Raw genomic sequence first — 26,967 nt, forward strand, 5'->3', positions numbered from 1 at the left:
TCTCCTCTATCGTGCGGCGGGACATGGCGGTGTCTGGGCAGTGTTCGGCTCAGAGGCTGTCCGTTTGGTAGGTCGTGCAGGCCGTGGATCTGGCTGTTTCCCCGAAGCAGATGCGGAGCTCTCACAGCATGTGATATGCGCGCTCGACAGTCGCCAAGCCCCATAAAGTTTGTGCAACTTGATTAGTAACAATGTAGTCCTAACAGAAATGTCACTAGCAATCCTTAATGTTGCACATTTCTGAACAGTAACCTGATACAGCCATGTAACAGAAATTATATCAACAAGACTTTAAAGTTGTGCACTTTTATTAGTACCAGTGTAGTCATAACAGAAATGACACTGGGAACCTTTGTGTATTTCTGACTTAGCAGCCTGGGTACAGCCATGTAACCAACAGAAATGTTACTAACAGCAATGTAGTGCATTTCTAATGTACAGAAAAATAAGGTAAAAAGACACCCCATCTTTCAATGTGGTGTATTTCTAGTAAGCAAAAGAGTCAAAGCCAAAATAAACAGAAAGGACACAAAATAAATTTCAATATTGTGCATTTCTGATGCTTAAAGCACAGTCAAACCCAGAAAAGACAGACAACTTAGTGTTGTGTATTTCTGATCAGCAGTAAAACCAGAAAAGACACAAAAAAACTCCCACATTGTGTATTTCTGAGATGCAGTCAGACCAGGCATAAAGTCATGGTGAATTCAACTAAAAAATAGCCAGCAGAGGGCAAGCTTTATAAAGGCATAGCTTGGACTCTAGATACTAAACCTTCATCCACCAGAGAACCAGGGTAGTTCCAAATAATGGAAGTCTAAGGTGGGTGCATACACCACAGTAGTAGTAGGTGTTACCCTACCATTGTATGAGTAGATGTAGTTAGCCCACACACAGGTGGGAATCCAAGTCTCCCAGCATCTAAGGTCTTAACGAGCACAGACCTGGAGATCAATTAAGTCAGCCTTGGGAAGAGGTGGACACGATTTTAGCTTGGTGGCAATCAGACACCTGAAGGGCTTAACAAGCAAACATTAAATGCAGGTTAGTATATGTAGCTCTTTGTATAGAGGATTGCACCCAGAAAGAAAATCAGAGTTGCAGAAAAATTGGATTTTTTGTAAGAACTTACCGTAAAATCCTTTTCTCTTAAGCTCATTGACAGACGCAGTCCGCTTTGATTAATATCAGTAGGGTTATACTGCCCCCTACAGGAGTAGGACACTAGGCAGGAAAAACGTTCTGGCCACACCTTAGGGGCAGTCCCAGAGGGTATATCCTCTCTCTCCCTGCTACAGAATGTCAGTTATGTCACAAAGCAGTGTCAGAGAATTTAACCCAACTCAAAAATAGAGGGGCGGGTACTGCGTCTGTCAATGAGCTTAAGAGAAAAGGATTTTACGGTAAGTTCTTACAAAAAATCCAATTTTCTCTGTCGCTCATTGACAGACGCAGTCCTCTTTGATTAATATCAGTAGGGACGTCCCAAAGCAGTGCCACAAATGAGGGGTGGGATAACGGAAATCAAAATCCAATCTAGAAGGCCCAACCGGTGCCAACCAGAAGTTTTAAAGGCTCATCAGACAAAGGATGAGACTCAACTGAAAACCCAACAGAAAAAAACCCTTGAGGTAGACCACCGGTCTCCTCAAACAGCGGCCTGCAGAACCTTGCGGCCAAAAGAGGCATCCGCCGATGCCAGCACATCAACTTTGTAAAATTTTGTAAAGGTATGAACCGACGACCAGGTAGCCGCCTTGCAAACCTGAACCACTGACGCCTGATGGCGGAACGCCCAGGAAGCACTAAGCGCCCGAGTGGAGTGCGCCTTAATAGGGAACGGAGGAACCCGACCCTTAATAGAATAAGCCTGTACCACCGTCTGTCTGATCCATCTAGAGATAGTCACGGCAGACTCAGGCAACCCCTTTCTAGGGCCATCCGTGATTACAAAAAGTGAATCCGTCTCACGGAAAGATTCCGTAGTAGTCAAGTACACCCTGATCGCCCGAACTACATCCAAGGAGTGTAACGCAAACTCCCGAGGATGACTGGGCTTAGGACACAGGGAAGGTAACACAATATCTTCATTTAGATGGAAATCTGAAACCACCTTAGGAAGGAAGGATGGATTCGGACGAAGAACCACCTTATCCCTATGAACCACCAGATATGGGGAACGACAGGACAATGCGGCCAGTTCTGACACCCTGCGTGCAGAAGTGATAGCTACCAGAAAGGCCACCTTCTGGGATAAAGTAAGCAAGGGAATCGCCCTAATATTTTCAAAGGGATGTTTCTGAAGAACCGAACACCAAATTAAGATCCCAGGGCGGCAAAGGCGCGTGCACCGGCGGAGCCAGGTGCCGCACCCCCTGGATGAAACTCCGCACCAAGGAATGAGTAGCCAGAGGCCTCTGAAAGAAGATTGCCAACGCTGAAACCTGACCCTTGATAGTGCTCAAGGACAGTTTCTGCTCAACCCCCTTTTGCAGAAAAGCCAATATACGGGCCACCGAGTAGGAACGTGGAGGAAACCCAAGGGATTCACACCACGCGATACAAGACTTCCATGTGCAATGATAGACTTTTCTGGAAGTCGCTTTCCTAGCTTTAATTAGAGTAGGAATAACTGAAGCCGACAACTCCTTGTCCTTCAGCCCCTGGGTCTCAACAGCCAGGCCGTTAAAGCCAGTGATCGTAAAGCAGGATGGAAGATCGGTCCCTGAGACAGCAGATCCTCCCTGAGAGGAAGTCGCCAAGGAACGTCTGTGACCAGCCTGACCAGGTCACCGGGAGAAACATTTTTGCTAAGGATGTATCCAAAGTTAGGCCCAGATAGTTCAGTCTCCTAGTAGGGACCAGGTATGATTTCTGCCGGTTCACCAGCCACCCGAACTCTTCCAAAGAGATCATCGTGATCTCCAAGTTTAGTAACAGAGCCTGCGGAGACTCCGTAGAAGGTCGTCTAGGTAGCCTAGAACCGATATGCCCCGCTGTCGCAACAGTGCCAAAACTGGGGCCAAGACCTTTGTGAAGACCCGGGGAGCAGAGGCGAGACCAAAGGGTAACGCCGCAAACTGATAATGGTTATCTCCTACGGAAAAGCAAAGAAAACGCTGATGTCCTGCATAAATGGGAATGTGAAGATAGGCATCCTTGATGTCTATGGACGCCAGAAAATCCCCCTGATGCAGGGAGGCCACTACTGTGCGAATGGACTACATCTTGAATTTTTGTACCTGGACAAAATGATTGAGTGCCCTCTTTTCTGGGTATTGTGAATAGGTTCGAATAGAACCCCTGAAAACGTTCTGTCCAAGGAACGTGGACCACCACTCCTTGTTGCATTAAATCCGTCACTGCCCCTCGCAAAGCTTCTAAGCGGTCCGGGGATAGTCGGATATTGGAAGGGAAGAACCGCACCGGTGGAAGTGATCGAAACTCGATCTTGTATCCTGACCGTATGACCTCTTGAACCCATTTGTCTGGAATCCTGGAGAGCCATGGGTCCGGAAACCGGTGAAGACATCCCCCCCACCCCAGATATGGGTGGGGGCGCACCTTCAGGCTGTATTGGTCTTATCGTCAGATCTGGCAGGGCCGGACCTTTGTTTACTCGACCAGCGCCCTTTGAATCCTCCTGGGGGGGCTTTGGAGGACTTTGCCTTATCGCCCGCCCCAGAGGAGCGAAAAAATTTCTTATGAGCGGAAAAGGAAGGTCCCCGTCTACGACGTGGTGCTTTCCCCTTAGTAGTCTGTGGTAAAAAGGTGCTCTTGCCACCAGTGATACCCTTGATGATCTCATCCAAGGTGGCACCAAACAGGCGATCCCCTTGAAAGGGGAGATTAGTCAAAGCTTTTTTGGAAGCTTGATCCGCCGACCAGCATTTTAACCACAGCATACGCCGAAGGACCACCGCCGAGATCGATACGCGCCCCATTAATGGAGCGGCGTCCAGGGCGGCGTCACAGACAAACTGTAGCGCTTATACCATCTGCTCCAGCAAGTCCAATACTGCCAGGGGGAGACTTCTGCCCTCCAGATCTCGGCGTAACAACTTGGTCCACTCTGTCAATGTTTGTGCAACCAAAGCAATGGTGAACACTGGCCTTAAGGCTGACCCTATCAGGGAAAATATCGAGCGGGATATAGATTCCGCTTCACGGTCCACTGGATCCCGAAAGGACGGAGCGTCCTCCACCGGGATAACCGTAGCTTTATTTAATCTGGAAATCGGTGAATTCACCGACGGTGGAACCGTCCATTTATTAAGGAGAGATTCTTCAAATGGATAGCGTCTAGCAATCCGTTTGGAAATACCAGGGGCTCGTTTTGGACGGACCCATTCTTCCTTAATTATATTTTGAAAACATTTGGGCAAAGGAAACACCTTTGCCATTTTGGTAGGTTTGCGAGTACCAAAAGCAATTTCAGTATCAACTGCTTCCGTAGGTATCAGCTCAAGTCTTAAAGTTTCCCGCACAGACACAATAAGTGCATCTACCAATGCTTCATCCTGCGCTATAGCGGAGGGAGAAATGTCTTCCTCACTATCCGAGTAGACGGGATATGAGACACTAGCCCTAGAAGAGGGACCTGCAGCTGTTGCGACAGGCTCAGAATCTGTATCTGAAGTGTCAGATGAAATAGGGGTAGGCGGGGGTCGCTTCTTTGCGCCCCGTCCCTGACAGGCCACCTCCAACCGGGATACAAAAGACTCCAAAACCGCTGATAATGCATCAATACTAAGTGGGGAACTGGAGGGTCCTGCGGCCACCTCGAGGGGATCAGGTGGGGATGCATGTGTAGCAGGCTCCATGACCAATCCAGGAACACTTGCAAGCAACCAAGGATTGCAAAAGAAAAAAACTTTTTTTTTTTTTTTTTTGTGTAATCCCCCAGCGCAACAGCGCCCCTCAGTGTTACCTGCTACGGACCCCCACAGAGAGAGAGAGAGAGAGAGAGGGGGAGAGAGAGAGAGACCCCAAGGGCTCACCACCTGATGCACAGAAGCTTCTACCGATCTGCTCTCAGCGCTGTCCTTTACAGAACAGGAAGTCTTGTGGATCGATTTACCCGGGTCAAGGAGGCGGCTCCGCCCCTTTACACGCCTTCCGGCACTCCCACCGCTACTCCACGAGGTAGCTGGGTGTCTCCAAGATGGCCGCCCCCATGTAGGAGACATTAAGCTACGCCAAAATGGCGGCCTACGGCTCTGCCTGTGGAAGGATGGCGGTCCGTGCAGCCTACTCACCATACCGGAACAGGCGGGCACCCACTCCTAACAGAACCCCTCTCCACCGAGGTGGGGGGCTGTCGACCAATACGGACGCCGTGACTCAGTTTCTGACTGGTCGTAGGCGACCTGGCAAGACGTTTAACTCGCAGGGCCAGTCCCCGTCCAATGGGACTAGGTCGCGGCCGACCCATCGCGGAGCTAGGGCCTGCACGCGCTCGTAGGCCGGCTGGGGTGATCACTGGATCTCAACATCCAGCCCGTCGCCCAGCTCCAGCATAATTGCTTGAAGCTCTCACAGGAACAAAAAACTGGAGAGAAAAAAACTAACTAAAAAACGTTTTATCTAAAAAAGCTTGCCAGGACCAGAGATCCCAGCAAGGAACTTAGGTCCATACTCCTGACTAGGCAGAAAAAAAACTGACATCCTGTAGCAGGGAGAGAGAGAATATACACTCTGGGACTGCCCCTAAGGTGTGGCCAGAACTTTTTTCCTGCCTAGTGTCCTACTCCTGTAGGGGGCAGTATAACCCTACTGATATTAATCAAAGAGGACTGCGTCTGTCAATGAGCGACAGAGAAACAATGATTCTAGTTCATCAAGGGAAGGGCAGTAGCCCAAACCACCAAGGCTCCCAATTAAATCCTACACACCAACATATCTAACAGCAGTGTAAGGAGGAAACAATAGGTTGAAGCTTGTTAAGTTGTTACACATAGCATGTTAAACATAGCAAGCAACTCCACAAGAAAAAGTACCCCAAGGAGAGAATTTAGGAGACAGGCTTAAAAGAGCAAGAAGACTCTAAATGAACCCTCTTGGAGATACATGCCAGAATAATATTCGCTGGCCTAATATATTCAGATTATCTGGTATGCATTGCTGACCAGGGAAAAATCTGTGGAATTACTCATGTAATCTCCAGGTTCCTGCAGACCACCTTACATTCCATGTGATTAACTATTTAGGAATGTCTAACTTGTTCAGTGGCAGAAATAGCCTGTAAAAGACTGTCTAACAGGTGTCACCCCGTTACTAGATTTACCCTTATTGATGTGCAATAGGGTTTATAGTGAGAAACTGGCAACTTAATGTTGCAATAACCACAGCATCGCCTGAGGTAAAAGGAAACTGTGGACATTGGTCTAGCTGAAGCTTCTGGGTTACTTGTTCCCAGTTGGGAAATGATAGTAGTACCCTCATTAAGGAAGGGAGTACTATCTCAAAGCCCAAGAAACCACCTGGCTGCTATAAAGGATACTGCTGCTAAGCTCCCAAGGGAAAGGGAAGTACACACCACTGTTTTTCCCCTTTTAACACATCCACAGGGCTTGCTTTTCTATGCTCAAGATCACATGGAGGAGGATAGCGGCCAAAATCATCCCTTTGCAAGTTGCTATCCCGACTGGGGAGCTGCAAAGTTAGGCTGCATGCTTCACACTGCAGCAACAGCAAACACACCTTCTGGTATCCAACCTTATTTGAAAGGGGTGGGGGGGGCTAGCAGACAGCCGGTCTCCTCTTCTGCTGTTCTTTTAAGGTATTCTGCCATTTTCTGAACTCCTCAGAAAAAGGCACTTACCTGGCCCCCGATTTGATTTGCCTGCAGCCAACTGTGCAGTCTTTCCCTCTTCTCCATGAGGTGGGTCCAGAAGGGGTTCACACACTTAGCAGCTTTCTGGCTCTTAGTAGCTGAAACGCCTGTTCTTTTGCACCGCTATGTGGGTCCGGCGTCTCCTCTGCGCCTTACACCCCTCCCGGGTCTGCTCTGTGCACGCTCAGCGTCTTCCCTGTTCAGACGGGAAGTTTCGGTTTCAGAACACGGCTTGGAGCATACTGGGTCCTCCCCTCATCGCTGCTGATGTTATGCTGGCCTTTTACAGCATGGCGCCCACTGTTTGCAGGGGAGGACAGTAGGCGACCCGAGCTGCTGAGTGGGACCACCACGCTGTGTCCGACTTGACTGTGCCACAAGAGGCGACCTGTTAGAAGCCTAAAAAATTGTGCAGGTAGATGGCGGCCCTCACCGGCATTTCTGAACCTGCCTCACAGGAGTACCATCCGACTCTCTAGGTCTTCTGGTCAGAGAAAAAAAAAAAAAAAACTGAATTCTTGTAAAATCTTACAGTAAAATTCCTTTCTCTGAGTCCTCTGACAGTCGCCGCCCACTCATACAGTGTTCACCAATGGGTATTGACCTCTTATCCACAAGAGAAAGCTAGGCATATGACTTGTTAAAAATCCAAGTAATTTACATAGACACACCTGTAGGGGGCTGTCCCACTGGTCCAATACCCCCCTGCTAAAAGCCTTCCCAACTCAGTTTGGTAGCAAGCAGTTAAGTCCAAAAAAACCCCAAAAAGAGGGGCGGGGGCGGCGACCGTCAGAGGACTCAGAGAAAGGAATTTTACTGTAAGATTTTACAAAAATCCAGTTTTCTCTTACGTCCTCTGACAGTCGCCGCCCACTCATTCAGTCTTCACCAATGGGATGTCCCAAAACAGTGTAGATATGAGGGGTGGGAAACGTAACCGTCACAAAGGCAACGAAGCACCCAAGTCTGAGAAAGGAACCTTACTCGAACAGAAAGGTAAATCCTCTGGGTAACAGAAAGTGGAGCAAACAACCTAGGAAAGCAAATCAACAAGGGAGAGAAAGCAACCCCAACAGCCAGGGACCTGCAAAACCAGGGTTCCCTTAAGGCACTGCCGCACAGAAAACTTTGCGGCCAAAAGAAGGCATCTGGCGATGCCAGAACATCAAGTTTGTAAAATTTGGAAAAAGGTGTGCACTAAAAACCAAGTCGCAGCCTTGCACACCTGGATCACCGAAGCCTGATGCCGGAAGGCCCAGGACGCACTCTACGCTCTGGTAGAGTGCGACTTGACAGGGAAGGGCGGAGCCCAGTCCCTAAGCGGATAGGCCTGTAAAATCGTCTGTCTGATCCATCTAGAAATGGTTGCCACAGACGCAGCCATACCCTTCCGAGGTCCCTCAGGAAGGACAAAAAGAGAATCCGACTTTCTGAAGGATTCAGTGGACGACAGGTACACCCTGATCGCCCTGACCACATCCAAGGAATGCAAGGCACACTCCTTAGAATTTTTAGGGTTTCGCACATAGCAAAGGTAAGACAATATCCTCGTTAAGGTGAAAATAAGAAACCACCTTAGGAAGGAAGGATTGGTTAGGTCGCAAGACCACCTTATCCCTATGAACCACCAGGTAAGGGGAGCGAAGGCCGCCAACAACGACACTCTGCGCGCAGACGTGATAGCTGCCAGAAAAGCAACCTTTTTCGTCGGCAGAGAAATTTCCCTGATGTTCTCAAAGGGAGGACATTGCAAAACAGGCAGGACCAAGTTCAAGTCCAAAGGAGGTAAAGGCGCTCTCCGAGGAGGAGCCAAATGACGCACACCTTAAATAAAGGTGTGTATCAACGAATTAGACGCCAAGGGGCGCTGAAAAAGAACAGCCAGTGCAGACAACTGGCCCTTAATAGTGGTCAGCGCAAGGCACTGGTCCACACCAGATTGGAGGAAGGCTAGCACCCTCGCCACTGAAAAAGAGCGAGGATGGACATCCCTGGACTCACACCAGGCAAAATAAGCCTTCCAGGTACGGTAATAGATCTTACCGGACGAGGCCTTCCTAGCCTTAAGCAGAGTAGGAATGACTGCGGACGAGAGACCTCGATCTCTCAAGACCTGGCTTTCAACAGCCACGCCGTTTAAAGCCAGCGACCGTAAAGCAAGATGGAAGATCGGCCCTTAAGACAGATCGTCCCGTAAGGGAAGTCGCCACGGAGGTTCGACGACCAGTTGTATGATGTCCGCGTACCAAGACCGGCGCGGCCTGTCTGGAGCCACCAGAATCACCAACTTCGGTTCCGAAACCAACCTGCGAAGGAACCTGGACAACAACTGAATCGGGGGGGAAGGCATAAATCAGGCGATACTGGTGCCAAGGCACCACTAGCGCACCCAAGGCGCTTGCAAGAGGGTCGCGCGTTCTTGCCAAAAACCTTCCCACCTTGTTGTTTAGCCGAGATGCGAACAGATCCACATCTGGGGTTCCCCATCTCGCACACAGCAGCTGAAACACCTCCGGGTGCAGGGACCATTCCCCCTGGTCCAGGGTCTGGCGGCTCAGATAATCGGCCTGCCAGTTCTCCGCACCCGGAATTTGAACTGCCGAAATGGCCGGGACATGAGTCTCGGCCCAAGCCAGAATCTGTCACCTCCAGGGCCACCCTTGGTGATTGATGTAGGCCACCGCAGCGGCGTTGTCCGTCTGCACCCGAACAGGGCGACCTCGAAGTTGAGCTGACCAACAGAACAAGCACAGCCTGATCGCTCGCAGTTCCAAGATGTTTATCGCCAGGGTGGACTCCTCCTCTGACCAAATGCCCTGGTCAGACAGAATTCCCAGCACGCCACCCCAGCCCGACAGGCTGGCATCCGTGGTGATCACTGGCCACAACGGGCGGAAGGATTTTCCCTCCATCGGGGGACTGAAGCCACCAGAGGAGATCTACTCTGACGTGGCGACTCCTAGATATCCTCCTTTCCAAGGATTGAGGAAGTCTGTCCCACCTGGCGAGGATCTCCGCTTGAAGAGATCGCGTGTGGAACTGTGCAAATGGTATCGCCTCGAAGGCCGACACCATCAACCCCAGGGACCGCATACAGGTCCGGAGTGATGAGGACGGGTTGTCCCTGAGGGACCTGACCTTGTGTTGCAGAGTCCGGGGCTTGTCTTCCGGCAGGAAAACTCTCGCTTGGGCAGAGTCCAGAACCATTCCCAGGTAAGGGAGACGAACAGAAGGAGACAAAGTCGACTTCTGCACGTTGATGGTCCACCCGAACTCCTGGAGCGTCTGAACGGTAGTTGACAGATCGCCTATTAGACTCGGGCTGGCACTCGATCTTAACAGGAGATTGTCCAGATATCCCAAGACCGCAATCCCCTGTGCCCGTAACAGGGCCAGAACAGGGGGCCAGCACTTTGGTAAACACCCTTGGAGCCGAAGCAAGACCAAAAAGGTAACGCCACAAACTGATAGTGCTCCTCCGCGATTGCAAATCGGAGGTACCTCTGATGACCCTCGAATATGGGGATGTGTAACTATGCAGCCTTGAGGTCGATGGAAGCCAGGAAATCTGCCGGGCTAAAAGAGGCCACCACCAAACGGAGGGATTCCATGCGTAGCCTCTGAACCCGCACGAAGCGCTTCAGAGAGCTTTCAAGTCCAGAATTGGACGTACCTTGCCCTCCTTTCTTGGCACAGTGAACAGATTTGTGTAAAACCCCCGAAATCTGTCCCGATGAGGCAACGGGACAACCACCCCCTGGGCAAGGAGATCCTGAACCGCCCGATGAAGATCGCGTAACCGATCTGGGGTCAAATGAAGATTTGAGGGAAAGAATCTGTCCGCTGGACGCAAAAGGAATTCCATCTTGTAACCCGATCGAATGATTTCCTGAACCCACCTGTCCGGAATCCGGGAGAGCCATGGTTCTAGAAAACCGTGCAGACGTCCCCCCACCCCTGGAACGGGTGAGGGCGTGCCTACGGGTAGAGGCGGCGGGACCCGCCGAGCCAGCGTGACATGGCTTTGGCTTGCCCGTCCAGGGCTTTTTCTGACCACTGTGGCCCTTAAAGGGTCTGCCCTTGTCCTGCATCTTGAAGGCACCAAAGGACCCGTGATTTGGTTTAAAGGAAGGACCCCACTTACCGCAGAAAACTTTACCCTTGGGGTTCTGGGGCAGCAGAGTGCTCTTGCCCCCAGTGACTCCTTTAACCAATTTGTCCAGGGATTCTCCAAAGAGACGAGTCCCCGCATAAGGAATGTCAGACACCGTCTTCCTGGAGGACTGGTCAGCCGACCAGCTCTTTAACCATACCATGCGACGGGTCAGCACCGGGACACCAGACAGTCGTGCTACTAGAGGAGCCTCATAGAAGGCCGCGTCACACAGGTACAGAACCTGTTGGTGAAAGGATATCCAGTGGTCATTTATATCCATGCCATAATCGGATCTGGTAAGAGTATATACTCTTGATTGTTCATGAGGTGGGCACAGCTGGTCTATCTTTATCACTGCACTTATATTCGTTTGGAGATTTCATTGCACCTTATTTTCACCCGTCTGGTAAGGGGAATACCTGCACCTTTCAAAACAAGCACCTTTTTGCTGTTGAATTTACTTGCTGAAAAGGGATCCTTCATACAAGCACCGCTGTGATTTGTTGCACTTTAGGACTTTATGAATATGAACTTTTTATGGACTGTTTGCGTTCAAGATCCCATTGATTTATTTAAAGTTAGTGGTTTTTACACCTATTGTATGCACTGGTTTAAATTTAGCGCACTTTATATTTATTAATTTGTACACATTTATCCTGAAGGGTAATCGGATTTAGTTGCAGCTTATTTATTCATTAATTTTATCAGCGCTCCCTTTACAATCAAACACAGGTACAGAACCGCCTGACGCATCTGATCCAACATCTCCACAGTAGCCGGAGGGGCGGAATCCGCCTCTAGAGTGCGTTTGAGCACCCGGGCCCAATCAGCCACAGCCTGAGAGACCATAACAGCTGCGAAGACAGGTTTTAGCAAAGAACCCGCCACCATATAAGCGTGGCGAGCCAGAGATTCCACCCGCCTATCTGTAGAGTCCCTAAACACCGGAGAATCCTCCGAGGGCATAAGAGTGGCCTTGTTCAACCTAGACACCGTGTGATCCACCTTAGGGGACACCATCCAGCGCGAATCCGTAGGAGACGCGAAAGGGTAACGGAACCGAAACCGTTTTGGTACCACAAAAGGGCGTTTTGAATTACGCCATTGTTCGTTCACCGTTTCATGAAACTCAGCTGGACGGAAAAACCTGTGCCGCCTTCTGGATCCTGCGAGTCCCAAAGGAAGACTGCTTAACCGGCGGGTTGGGCTCATCCTCTAAATTCAGTGTCTCCTTAATAGAAGCAATAAGCGCAGCCACAGCAGCGCATTCTTTGGCCAATTCAGGGGAAAAAAATCATACCCATCATCCTCTTCCACCTCCCCATCAGAAGGAAAGGACTGATACCCATCAGGGGGGGCACTGTCCAATGCAACCATATCAGATTCAGAATCGGAGGAAGACGAATGCCTAATTCGTTTTCTAGAAGCCCGTTCTGACATCAAGTCCACCTTGGAAGCTAAAGTAACAAGTGCAGCAGCAAGAGAAGAAGAATCAGGAGAACCTGATTCATTAACCAAGGCTGGGGGAAATTTGCTGTCCTGGGACTCCATGATAAGTATAAGGACGCTGGCCCTTTAAGACGCGATTGCGGCGCCCACCGCAATGTACTGCAAGTTAAAATATCCCACCGAAAGAGGAAAGACACCGAAAGCAGAGAAATATCCCCCAAACAGCACAAAAAGACTCCCAGGAGTGTTACCACACTGCTCCACGATCGATCTTCATGCAGAAAGAGGAAGTGATGTCACACCACTAGAGGTGAACAGGATTTGGCCTAAGGAAAAATGGTTGCCTATGTAAAAGAATGGGAGGCTCCGGGAAAATGGCTGCCGAACATGTGTAAAAGGAAAGCATCTGCCCCACACAAGATGGCGCCCGAAGGCGCCAAAAAACACTACAGAGAGGAACTGCAAAAGTGCCCACAGTGAGGCCAAGCAGCTGCCCACCCTAAAAAATGGCAGTCCCGCGGTTTTTGCACCTAAGCGGTCCCCCGCACCATGACTATACACCCCCAAACACACCAAACAGCGCGGACAGGGATAGGGACCCCACAGACCCCCACAAAGCATAACATGCTCAGAAGCCCCCGCAGGGACCGGGAGGGATGAGAGCAACGGACACAGACATGAGGGGAGACAGACACACAGAATGTAATCCCCAGCCAGAGGCCCCACACAGAGAAATACTCACCGCTTCCCAGGGCGTGGGAGCCTCCAGAACTCGGGAAACCCCCACCCCAGATGGCGGGGGGGGGGGGGGGGGGGTCGGCAGCCAAAAAGAGGACGCGTCTCACAGCCCGAACTGCATGTTGAGGCGTCCCAGCGAGGTAGCCACCTCGCCGGCTTGTGCCCCTGAGGACAGGGGCAGGTCGTTTGCGAGTCCAGGGCACACACATAGCCTGCTAAACGCTCGATGGCGGGCTGGGAGTCCCCTAAGATCCTTCTGTCCTGACAAGTCAGGACGACCAGTGCGATTCCCAGCTCCGCAAACGCTGTAGTCTTCCGGAGAACCGACTAAGCGCATAGCAAATAAAAAGCTAGTAGAGCAAAGAAAAACACATTGCAGAAAATAAAGCAATAAAATAGAAGAAAGGCTGAGACCGTAGCCCCAGCACAGGGATAGCCCATCTTACTCCTTAACTAGGCAGAAGACAAACTGAGTTGGGAAGGCTGATAGCAGGGGGGTATTGGACCAGTGGGACAGCCCCCTACAGGTGTGTCTATGTAAATTACTTTGTTTTTACCAAGTCTTATGCCTAGCTTGCTCCTGTGGATAAGAGGTCAATACCCATTGGTGAAGACTGAGTGGGCGGCGACTGTCAGAGGACGCAAGAGAAAATGCTTTGCTGCAGGAGAAACAAAATCAATACTGAGGGACAAGGGGAAGGGTGGGGCCTTTTAACAGCTGTGAACTGATCATGTTTCCTGTAGGGTGGAGCATCTCATCTCATGTGTTGCCGTCCTGGAAGGTGAGAGGAGAAATACTAATAAATAATAGTATGGAAAAAATGACTTACTCCTCTTCTTCATCAGATGAGGAAGATGATCTGGACGAATGATCACTCTTCTCACTAGACTTCTCATCTTCCTCTTCCTCCTCGTCATCAGAATATACTTCACTTGTCTTTAATGGCTGCTTTCGTGCTATTAGTTCAGCTGTACAGGCAATTAAAGAATAGCTTAGAATAGAAATTTAAATATAATTTCCACATTACAATTGATCTGAAAGTCATCAATGTGCATTACAAATCATAGCCACAACATTTGTATACAAATACATTACAAACAAACACATTCATGGCCTGTTAACACCCATATTGCACAGGAACGCAAGCCTTATGCCCGTGTGATTCCTGTACATTCCCCTGCAGTGAGAGTTTGTTGAATGGGCTGCAAATTACATGAGAAAGCACAAAAAGTAGTGCATGCAGTACTTTAAAAAAAATAAAATAAAACTCCACCTAAATCTCATAGTGCCATGCGATCTGGTGCCAACACACTGCATTTGTAAAAAAACAAGTACCTCTTTCAGAAAGAAGTGTACTCCCCGCACCAAGGAATTGATGTTTATGAATATAAATATAGTTATAATGCATCTTTTTAATTGGTGAAAAATGTATAAAATTGTGTAAAATGTAGCAGTTGTATAAAAACTGGATTTTTGACTTACCGTAAAATCCTTTTCTCTTAAGCTCATTGACAGACGCAGGACTGATCTCTTGATATCCGTAGGGTTATACTGCCCCCTACAGGAGTAGGACACTAGGCAGGAAAAAAGTTCTGGCCACACCCATGGGCAGTCCCAGGGGGTATATCCTCTCTCTCCCTGACACAGGATGTCAGTTATGTAACAAAGCAGTGTCAGAGACTCATACCAACCCAACTCAAAATAGAGGGGCGGGTACTGCGTCTGTCAATGAGCTTAAGAGAAAAGGATTTTACGGTAAGTTAAAAATCCAGTTTTCTCTGTCACTCATTGACAGACGCAGGACTGATATCTTGATATCCGTAGGGACGTCCCAAAGCAAAGCCATAAATGAGGGGTGGGATAACAGAAATAAAATCCAATCCAGAAGGCCAAAACAGAGCCAACCCAAGGACTCATCGAAACAAGCAGATGAGACCCACCTGAAAAAAAACAAAACCCCCGAGGTAGACCAAAGGTCACTCAAACAGCGGCCTGCAAAACCTTGCGGCCAACAGAGGCATCCGCCGATGCCAGCACATCAACCTTATAAAATTTTGTAAAGGCGGAAGGCCCAGGAAGCACTAAGAGCCCGAGTAGAGTGCGCCTTAACAGGGAACGGAGGAACCCGACCTTTAAAAGAATAAGCCTGCACCACCGTCTGTCTGATCCATCTGGAGATAGTCGCGGCAGACGCGGGCAACCCCTTTCTAGGGCCATCCGTGATCACAAAAAGTGAATCAGCCTTACGAAAAGAGTCAGTAGTAGCCAAGTACACCCTGATCACCCGAACCACATCCAAGGAGTGTAACGCAAACTCCCGAGGATGATTGGGCTTAGGACACAGGGAAGGTAACACAATATCCTCATTCAAGTGAAAGTCGGAAACCACCTTAGGAAGGAAGGATGGATACGGACGAAGAACCAGCTTATCCCTATGAACCAGATAGGGGGAACGACAGGACAACGCAGCCAGTTCCGACACCCTGCGTGCAGAAGTGATAGCCACCAAAAAGGCCACCTTCTGGGATAAGATAAGCAAGGGAATCTCCCTAATATTTTCAAAGGGAGGTTTATGGAGAACCGACAACACCAAATTAAGATCCCAGGGCGGCAAGGGCGCGCACCGGAGGAGCCAGGTGCCGCACCCCCTGGATGAAGTTCCGCAACAAAGAATGAGTAGCCAGTGGCCTCTGGAAGATCACCAATGGTGAAACCTGACCCTTGATAGTGCTCAAGGCCAGCCTCTGCTCAACCCCCCGTTGCAGGAAGGCCAATATCCGAGCCACCGAGTAAGAACGTGGAGGAACCCCGAGGGACTCACACTACGCGATACAAGACTTCCATGTGCGATGATAGATCTTTCTGGAAGTCGCTTTCCTCGCTTTAATCAGAGTAGGAATAATTGAAACAGACAAACCCCTGTCCTTCAGCACCTGGCTCTAAACAGCCAAGCCGGCAAAGCCAGCGATCATAAAGCAGGATGGAAGATCGGTCCCTGAGACAGCAGATCCTCCCTGAGAGGAAGTCGCCAAGGAGCGTCCGTGACCAGCCTGAACAAGCCACAAGGATGACTGGAATTCCCTCCGCCTCTATCCTGCAAATAAGTTTCGGCAGCAACTTGAGAGGAGGAAAGGCATACAGCAGCTGATACTGCCCCCACGGAGCAACCAGTGCGTCTGCGGCGTCCGCCCGAGGATCGCGGGAGCGGGCTACAAACCTCTGCACCTTCCTGTTGAGCCGAGATGCCAACAGATCCACATCCGGGGTGCCCCAATGAAGGCACAACTGGTGAAACACCTCTGGATGAAGAGAATTCCCCTTGATCAAAGGTCTGACGGCTGAGAAAGTCCGCCTGCCAATTTTCCATGCCCAGAATGAACTGTGGAAAGAGCCGCAACAAACCGTTCTGCCCAATGAAGAGTGCCGGCCACTTCTACGGCCGCCAGAACACTCTTGGTGCCCCCCTGGTGATGGACATAAGCCATGGCATTGTCCGACTGAATCCGAACCGGGTAGCCCCGAAGATGCTCGATCCAGTGAACCAGGCAAAACCTGATCGCTCTCAGTTCCAACACATTTAATCGGCCACCTGGATTCTTCCAGGGACCAGAGCCCCTGAGCAGCCAGAGACTCCCTGGTCCGTTCGCTCAGCCGGATCTGATTGTCCAGGGAATCGGGATTCCAGTTCCATTTGAGAAGAATCTCCTTTTGGAGAGTCCGCGTATGAAACTGAGCCTGCGGAGACTCCGTATCAAGGAGGAGGTCGTCCAGGTAGCCCAGGACCGATATGCCCCGCTGCCGCAACAGCACCAGAACTGGGGCCAAAAACTTTGTGAAAACCCGGGGAGCAGAAGCGAGACCAAAGGGTAATGCCACAATCTGATAATGGTCCTCTCCCACAGCAAAGCGCAGAAACCGCTGGTGTCCTGCGTAAATGGGAACATGAAGATAGGCATCCTTGATGTCTATGGACACCAGAAAATCCCCCTGATGCAGGGAGGCCACCACTGTGCGAATGGACTCCACTCCTTGTTGCATCAAGTCCTGCACTGCCCCCAACAGAGCCGTCAGGCGATTCGGGGACAGTCGCATATTGGAAGGGAAGAACCGCACCGGTGGGAGCGATCGAAACTCGATCTTGTATCCCGACCGTATGACCTCGTGAACCCATTTGTCTTGAATCCTGGAGAGCCACGGATCAGGGAACCGGCGAAGACACCCCCCCACCCCTGATATGGGTGGGGGCGCACCTTCAGGCTGAAGTGGTCTTATCCTCAGGTCTGGAAGGACCGTATTTTTGCTCACCAGACCAGGGTCTCTTGAAACCCCCCGGGGGGGGCTTTGCCTTGTCGCCCGCCCCGGAAGAGCGAAAAAACTTCTTGTGAGCTGAAAAGGAAGGTCCCTGTCTGCGACGAGGTTCCTTATCCTTATTAGCCTGTGGTAGAAAGGTGCTCTTGCCCCCAGTGAGATCTTTGATAATCTCTCATCCAAGGTAGCACCAAACAGGCGATCCCCCTGAAAAGGAAGATCAGTCAAGGCTTTTTTGGAAGCCTGATCCGCTGACCAGCACTTCAACCATAGCATGCGCCGGAGGACCACCGCCGAGATCGACACACGCCCCAGCAATGGAGCAGCGTCCAGTGCGGAGTCACAAACAAACTGTAGCCCCTGCACCATTTGCTGCAGCAACTCCGGCAGGGGGGAGACTTCTCCCCTCCAGGTCATGGCGTAATAGCTTGGCCCATTCCGTCAACGTCTGTGAAACCAGAGCAATGGTAAACACTGGCCTCAAGGCCGACCCTGCCAGGGAGAATATGGAACGGTACACAGATTCCGCCCTACGATCAACTGGATCCCAAAAGGACGGGGAATCCTCCAACGGGATAACAGTAGCCTTATTTAGTCTGGAAACCGGCGGATCCAAAGGTGGCACCGTCCATTTTTTTTAAGGAGGGACTCTTCAAATGGGTAGCGCCTAGCAATCCGTTTGGGCATCCCAGGGGGTCGTTTTGGACAGACCCACTCCTTCTTAATGATATTGTCAAAGCATTTGGGAAAGGGAAAAACCTTCGCCACCCTGGAGGGCTTGCGAGTACCAAAGGCAACTTCTGTATGAGCTGCATCCGCAGGTGCAACCTCCAGTTTTAGGGTCTCCCGGACAGACACAATCAGTGCGTCCACTAGTGCCTTGTCTTGCGCTATGGCGGAGGCAGAGAGGTCATCTTCACTATCAAGGGAGACGGGGCGCGAGACCGCAGCCCCAGAGGAGGAACCCGCAGCAGCGACTGGCTCAGGATCAGAATCTGAGGCATCAGACAAGACAGGGGTAGGCGGGGGGGGGGGGGGGGGTGGTCGCTTTTTAGCCCCCAGTCCCTGACAGGCCACCTCCACCCGGGACACAAATTACTCCAGGACCGCCGAAAGCGCATCAATGGTGAGCGGAGAATCGGAGGGTGCTGCGGCCACCTCGAGGGGATCAGGTGGGGACACATGTGCAGCAGGGTCCATGGCAACACCAGGGGAACCCGTCAGCAAAGTATGACAAAAATTGAAAAAAAAAAATAAAAAAAACTTTCTTCTTTTAAAATGTCACCCAGCGCTACAGCGCCCCTCATTGAGACAGCGTGCCTCGAGACCCCCGCAGAGAGAGACCCCCAAAAGGCTCACCACACGATGCACCAGAGTTCAAAAGGACTGCTCTCAGCATTGTCTACATGACAAGGAAGTCCTGTGGAGCGATCTTCCTGGGTCTGGGGAGGGGCTCCGCCCCCTCACACGCCCTCAGTAACTCCCACAGCTGCCCAGCTCTGCAAACAAAACGAGCTGGGTGTACCAAGATAGCCGCCCCCATGAGCGACATGAGGGACTCCAAACAAATGGCAGCCTTGCACGCTGCGGTGGGAAGGGGGGTCCCCACATCTACTAACAGGCGATCGATCGGCAGGCAGGCCCTGGGAAGCCAGGGAGGAAGCCCCCCGCACAACAGCCGTCCGCACTCGGGACCCCCCCACCCCCCGCCCCCTTAGCGGCTTGCATGAACGGCTAGCCACCACACACACACACACACACACACACACACACACACACACACACCCTGTAGGGGGAGAAGGGAGGGGGGAGAGGGACACCACAGGGGGAGGGTGCACAGGGGAACCCAGATTAGTGTGGGTCCGACCGTCCCAGGGAGGGGCCCGGGTCCACCCCAGAGTCAGCCATGAGGAGCAGGGGGGAAACATTTACTCACCATACCGGAACAGAGCGGGCGCCACTCCAGACAAAAACCCCTCACCGCCCAGTGGGGGGGGGGGGGGGTGTCGGCCAAAGGAAACGCTGCGACTCGGCCGTCGACTGGTCGTATGCGACTCGGCAGGACGTTTAACCCGCGGGCCAGTGCCCGTCCAGCGGGATTCCAACAGAATTTTTGTAAAATCTTACCTGTAAAATTACTTTCTCTGAGTCCTCCAACAGTCACCGCCTCCTCTAAGTCATCACTGTTGGGTATTGTCATCTGCTCCGCAGGAGTAGCTAGGCATATAGACTTAGTTAAAAACAAAAGGCATTTGCATGTATACACCCCTGGGGGCTGTCCCATCTGGTCAATACCCCCCTGCAGTGACCACTCCCAACTCAGTTTGGTAGCATAGCAGTAAGTAACAAGAACCCCATAGAGGGGCGGGGGCAGCGACTGTCGGAGGACTCAGAGAAAGTAATTTTACAGGTAAGATTTTACAAAAATTCAGTTCTCTCACGTCCTCCGACAGTCGCCGCCTCCTCTAAGTCATCACTGTTGGGATGTCCCAAAGCAGTATAGACATGAGGGGTGGGAGACGCAACCGTAGAAAAAGGCAACGCAGTACCCACATCAGAGAAAGGAATCTTACATGCACCGTAAGAGAACCTTCTGGGCAACAGAAAAAAACAATGCTCAACAGGAGCAACAGCCCAGGAAAGCAAATACCATCAGCCAGGGACCCATAAAAAAAACAAGGGTCCTTCATGGCACAGCCGCACTGAGAACTTTGCGGCCAAAGGAAGCATCAGCCGATGCCAGAACATTTACCTTGTAGAATTTGGAGAAGGTGTGAACCGACGACCAAGTCGCAGCCTTACACACCTGGACCACGAGGCCCAATGCCAACAAGCCCAGGACGTACTCCCAGATCTAGTAGAGTGCGCCTTAACAGGGAAGGGCGGAAACCGTTCCTTCAAAGCATAAGCCTGCTCAATGGTCTGTCTGATCCATTTGGCAATCTTTGCTGCGGACGCAGCCATGCCCTTCCGAGATCCTTCAGGAAGAACAAATAAGGAATCCGTCTTACGAAAGGATTCTGTAGACAGGTAAACCCTGATCGCCCGGACAACATCCAAAGAATGCAAAGCAACCTCCTTCGGAAGTTTAGGCTTCGTGCAAAGTGAAGGCAGGACAATTTCCTCATTAAGGTGGAATTCACTGACCACCTTGGGAAGAAAGGACGGGAGTGTTCGCAACAGCACCTTATCATTGTGGATTACCAAGTAAGGGGAGCGACAAGACAACACCGCCAGCTCCAACACTCTGCGAGCCGAAGTGATCGCCACCAAAAAGGCGACCACCTTTGACAACAGAGGCAAAGAGATCTCCCCGATATTCTCAAAGGGAGCACGCTGTAAAACGGACAGAACCAAGTTCAAGTCCCACGGAGGTAAAGGCTCCTTCCTGGGAGGAGCCAAATGTCACACCCCTTGAATGAAAGTGCGAATCAAGGAATTAGACGCCACAGGGCGTTGGAAAAGGATAGCCAGAGCAGACACCTGGCCCTTTATCGTGGCCAGCGTCAAGCGCTGATCCACTCCAGACTGGAGGAAAGCCAACACTCTTGACACTGAGTACGAGCGAGGGGAAAAACCCTGGACTCGCACCAGGTGAAATAGGCCTTCCAGGTACGGTAATAGATTTTACCAGAGGAGGTTTTCCTAGCCTTGATTAGAGTAGGGATAACCTCAGGGGATAGACCCTTGTCCCTCAGGACCTGGGTCTCAGCAGCCAGGCCGTTAAAGCCAGCGACTGTAAAGCAGGATGGAAGATCGGTCCTTGAGACATAAGATCTTCCCGCATTGGCAGTCGCCACGGAGGCGCCACTGCCAGGTGAACAACGTCAGCGTACCAGGACCGGCGAGGCCAGTCCGGCGCTACCAGAATCACCAGGTGTGGTTCCGAGGCTAGCCTGCGCAGGAACCTGGACAGCAACTGAATTGGAGGAAAGGCATACATCAGACGATACTGATGCCAAGGGGAAACTAACGCATCCGAGGCGTCCGCCAACGGATCGCGCGTTCTTGCCACGAACCTTTCCACCTTTTGATTTAGCCGAGATGTGAACAGATCCACGTCCGGGGATCCCCACCTCGCACACAGCATTTGGAAGATCTCCGGGTGTAAAGGACCATTCCCCCTGGTCCAGGGTCTGGCGACTCAGATAGTCGGCCTGCCAATTTTCCACACCCGGAATGTGAACCGCTGAGATTGCTGGGACATGAATCTCGGCCCAAGACAGAATGTCGGTCACCTCCCGGGCCGCCCGAGCACTCCTGGTGCCCCCTTGGTGGTTGATGTAAGCCACCGCGGTAGCATTGTCCGTCTTTACCCGGACAGGACGACCCTGGAGACTGTCCGACCACTGGAGGAGGCAGAGCTTTATCGCTCGCAATTCCAGGACGTTTATGGGGAGAGAGGACTCCTCCAACCAAGTGCCCTGGGCAGACAGGGTGCCCAGGACCCCACCCCAGCCTGACAGGCTGGCATCCGTGGTGATCACCGTCCAAACCAACGGACGGAAGGACTTGCCCCCTGTCACCGACGGGGACTGGAGCCACCACAGAGGAGCCAATTTGGTCTGACGACTCAAGGAGATACGCAGATCCAGGGACTGAGCCAGTCCGTCCCATTTGGCCAGGATCTCCGCTTGGAGAGCCCGCGTGTGAAACTGAGCAAAGGGTATCGCCTCGAAGGCCAACACCATTAACCCCAGGACCCGCATACAGGTCCTGAGAGACGAGGCCGGTACGTCCCTGAGGGACCCTGATCTCGTCCCGCAACGTTCGGAGCCTGTCCTCCGGCAGGAACACCTTCGCCTGAGCAGAGTCCAGAATCATTCCCAGGTAGGGAAGACGAACCGAAGGGGACAACGATGATTTCTGAATGTTGATGGTCCATCCGAACTCCTGAAGCGTCTGGACCGTGGTGGACAGATCGCGCACCAGGTCCTGACTGACACTTGATCTTATGAGGAGATCTTCCAGATACCCTAAGACCGCAATGCCCTGAGCCCTCAGTAGGCCCAGAACCGGTGCCAATACCTTGGTAAAGACCCTTGGAGCCGAAGCAAGACCGAAAGGTAACGCCACAAACTGGTAATGGTCCACCGCGACGGCAAACGAAGGTACCGCTGATGACCCTCGAAGATGGGAACATGCAGGTACGCATCCTTGAGGTCTATCGAAGCCAGGAATTCTCCTGGGCTCAGGGAAGCCACCACCGATTGGAGAGACTCCATATGGAATTTTCGACCTCGCACAAAGCGGTTCAGCGCTTTCAGGTCCAGAATAGGACGCACTTTGCCCTCCTTTCTGGGCACAGTGAACAGATTGGAATAAAAGCCCCGAAACCTGTCCCGGTGAGGAGGAGGTCCTGAACCACACAGTGCAGGTCCTGCAGACGCCCCGGAGGCAAATCAAGATTCGAGGGGAAGAATCTGTCCGCTGGCCGGGAAAGAAATTCGATCTTGTATCCAGACCGAATGATTTCCTGAACCCACCTGTCCGAAATCCGGAGCAGCCAAGGTTGGAGGAAACCGCGCAAACGTCCCTCCACCCCTGAAACGGGTGAGGGCGTCCCTTCAGGCAGAGGTGGACTGGCTCGCCGAAGCGGCATTGCCTGACTTCTGCTTACCCGCCCAGGGCTTCTTCCGTCCTCCCTGGGACTTGAAGGGCTTGCCCTTGGATTGGTTCCGAAAGGCACGAAAGGAACCCTGATTGGATCTAGGCGCAGAACCCCGCTTGCCCGGAAGGACTTGTGCTTTGGGTTCTGGGGCAGCATAGTGCTCTTGCCCCCCGTGACGCCTTTCACCAGGGTATCCAACGCCTCGCCAAAAAGGCAAGAGCCAGCATAGGGAAAATCAGCAACCGTTTTCCGCGAGGACTGGTCAGCCGACCAGCTCTTCAGCCATATCAGTCGTAGGTTAAGCACCGAGACGCTAGAGGCGCACCAAGGGGGCCTCATTCAAGGCCGCATCACACAGATACATGATTCCCTGATGGATTTGATCCACCATTTCCAGCCGGGCAGGCGGAACATCATCAGACACGAGGTTGCTCCTAAGCACCTTAGTCCAATCAGCAACCGCCTGCGCCACCAACAGGGATGCGAAAATGGGTTTGAGCAGAGAGCCCGCCACCGTATAGGAATGGCGGGCCAAAGACTCCAAACGCCGGTCCGTTGGATCCCGGAAAACCAGGGAATCCTTTGTAGGAACCAAGGTAGCCTTGTTCAACACAGCAACCGTGTGATCCACCTGTGGAGGCACACACCAGCGCGATTCCGTAGCCGGTGCAAAGGGATAAAGCAATTTGAACCGACTAGGCACCACGAACGGACGTTTTAACGTGCGCCACAGTTCATTAACAGTGTAATGAAACTCAGCGGGACAGGGAAAAACCTGCGCCGACTTGCGGGTCCTGTGCGTCCCAAAGGAGGACACAACGCCCGGAGGACTGGGCTCATCCTCTAAATGTAAAGTTTCCTTTACAGAAATAATTCATCCATGGTCGCCCGCTCTTCGGGCGACCCCGGAGAGGAGGTATCAACCTCCACCTCCGCCTCCCCCTCAGACCCCTGCAGGTCCAAGGATGAGCGGGACCCTGAAAAGGGCACGCTCGCAGCAGCCATATCACCATCTGAATCAGATTAGAGGGACAATCTGGGCCTCTTACGAGCAGCACGTTCAGCCATCAGCATTTCCATATTGGACAAAGTCGCCACTACATTGGCCAAATTAGGTCTCAGAGGGGCCACAGGAGAACTGGGGGCCCCCACCAAGGCTGGTGGAAATTTGCTATCCTGAGAATCCATGCTCAAGTGAGAAAAAAAAAGGACAGTGCAAGAATTAGGTGCTGTCCCCTTAAAAGCGATGCGAGTGCGCAGCCCACCGCTCCAGCTATAAAGACAAAAAGACCCCCAAACAGGAAAGGAGACAAAACTGAGCCAGAAGCAACAGTACAGAGATATGTTGAGAGCAATAACCTGCAGAGCCCGCAGAGTGTTGCCACCGCTGTCCTGCTTCAGAGGAAAGAGGAAGTGCTGCAAAAGTAGGCTGAACTAATCTGCTGCATGACCCAGGGAAAATGGCTGCCCCATAGAAACGTATGGGAGGCTCCACCAAAATGGCCGCCGACATGCGGCCGAATGGCGCCAAATCAGCATGCTGTATAGCCCACAGAGAAGCTCACATGCCTGCCCAGTGTAATAAAAAATGGCAGACCGCGCGGTGTCACCCCACCGCGGTCCATACACAGTCTGCACCCCCAAACACCGAAGTGACCCAGGGAAAGGGGACCCCCAAACACACACAGCGCCGCAGCGCATGTCCAAGCGATCCCCGCAGGGATCGCAGCAGGGAGTCACACAAGGCACAGACATGGGGAACACACAGCAACCAGGACTGCCACCCCACACAGAGGCCCCACACAGAAGTACTTACCTGTACCCGATGGCGTGGGGAGCCTCTCAGAACGGAAAGCCGCTGTCCTCATCTGACAGGGAATGCCGTTTGCCAGGGACATTGCACTGCTGATTCGCAGATGCGTCCAGTGAGGTAGCCACCTCACAGCTGCATCCCTGCTGCGAACAGGGATGGGTCGTTCATAATGCCAGGGCGAACCATAGCTGAACGCTCGACGGCGGGCTGGGGGTCCATCTGACCCTCTGTGCCCTGGAGAACCAGGGCGGCCAGTCCGAATCCCAGCACCGCATGTCCATCTTCGTCCGAAGAGTCGACTAAAAACTAAAGCTGACAAAATAAACAGCTAGTAAAGAAAGAAAAAAACTGACATTTTCAAGAAAATCAAATAAATAAGATAGGCTGAGACTGAAGCCCCAGCACAGGGAAAGCCTAACTACTCCTGACGCTAGGCAAATTAAAACTGAGTTGGGAGTGGTCACTGCAGGGGGGTATTGACCAGATGGGACAGCCCCCAGGGGTGTATACATGCAAATGCCTTTTGTTTTTAACCAAGTCTATATGCCTAGCTACTCCTGCGGAGCAGATGACAATACCCAACAGTGATGACTTGGAGGAGGCGGCGACTGTCGGAGGACGTAAGAGAAATCCAAATTTCTACGAATTCATTCATAAATTAGTGAGAGTCCCAAAGAGGTGTTGCAGCAGGAATACATCCGTGACAGATACACAAATTGGCTGCTTACCAGAAGTCACAGCCTCCAAATTAATGGAAAGGCCACACACACACTCAGATATATTGGTATGTTCCTTCTTCTGGAATCCAGGACAGAAAGGGTATAACACCACCAAGCCCCGTGTTGGCAGCGTCTGGTAACCACGCCCCGGATGACGTCACGTATGACGAAACCGGTCGGGCAGTACCGGACGCTCAGCTACCACGCCCCCTAAACGCCTGGCTTTTCTCCCTGTAAGCGGGACGCCGCGGATTTTAAAAGTTTTACAGATGCGATTGTTTTACACACCGAATGTAAGTGCAACCTAATAAATCTTTGCTGTTTTTTTACTTAATTGGATTACGCTATGGGCTCTCTTATTTCTTCCCCATATATCTGGTGTTTGTTTGCCTGGAGTTTGACATATAAGGCTTGGTGGTGTTAGACCCTTTCTGTCCTGGATTCCAGAAGAAGGAACATACCGATATCATATCTGAGTGTGTGTGGCCTTTCCATTAATTTGGAGGCTGTGACTTCTGGTAAGCAGCCCATTTGTGTATCTGTCACGGGTGTATTCCTGCTGCAACACCTCTTTGGGATTCAAGCCTACTCTCTAGCATTGTCCACTCTGGGACCAGTGCAATTTGTTTTTATATTGACTTTTGTTCATTTATATGCACGTTTTGATGATCACCAATTCACGCCTAGCATGGTTTTTATTATATCATGCTAGAGTTGTATTACTTATCATAGATTTGTGTACCCAATTTATTGCACAATTTATGATCATATATTGCTTATAATTTCATATGGTAGCGCTGCACTATTTTTTTTTTCCACGAATACTGCCATAAGAAACAGATACATGCAAGCAAAGGGCTGCATCTGACCTGAAAGCCACTGTTTTAGGACTACTGGTCTAAATCAAAAATGGGAAAAAAAAAAAACAAGAAAACAAAAAACAAACAAATATACAAATATATAACTTTTACTATACCAGTTTTGTTCTTCCTCTTCTCTCTCTCTGCCCGTAACTCTTCCATTGCCTGGGATTTCTTGTCTAATTTTTCATCTCTCTTTGACCGTCTCTCTTTGTTATGTGAAGTGACCTAGAAAAAAAAAATTCACAAAGTAGAAAACAGCATACTTTTCTCATTTGTTCACTTTCACTCAACTTTCCAAATGAAGGGCTACATTAAGGGATATAATTAAACACACACCTTTGAGGTTTTTTTTTTCTCCAACAGATTTAAATACCTCGAATCGTTATATATGATTTAATTCAAATAGTGCCTACAGATAATGGTGATGTACTTGAACAAATGACACATAAAACTGACATGGTACATTCATTTTCA

At 51.1% G+C, this 26,967-nt stretch overlaps 1 protein-coding gene across 1 annotated transcript in view; it reads right to left on the bottom strand.

The window, feature by feature from the left end:
* Positions 1 to 26,967, bottom strand: part of RTF1 (RTF1 homolog, Paf1/RNA polymerase II complex component) — a 588,556-nt gene that overhangs the window by 356,908 nt on the left and 204,681 nt on the right. Inside the window, exons 6-7 of the mRNA XM_082242851.1 lie at positions 26,607 to 26,718; positions 14,009 to 14,147 (exon numbers count right to left, since the gene is read on the bottom strand). Coding sequence (XP_082098977.1) covers positions 14,009 to 14,147; positions 26,607 to 26,718 — 251 coding nt within the window. The remainder of the gene's footprint in view (positions 1 to 14,008; positions 14,148 to 26,606; positions 26,719 to 26,967) is intronic.

Source organism: Pelophylax lessonae (genome assembly GCF_965119305.1).
Source record: "Pelophylax lessonae genome assembly, chromosome: 13".
Taxonomy (NCBI): Eukaryota; Metazoa; Chordata; class Amphibia; order Anura; family Ranidae; genus Pelophylax; species Pelophylax lessonae.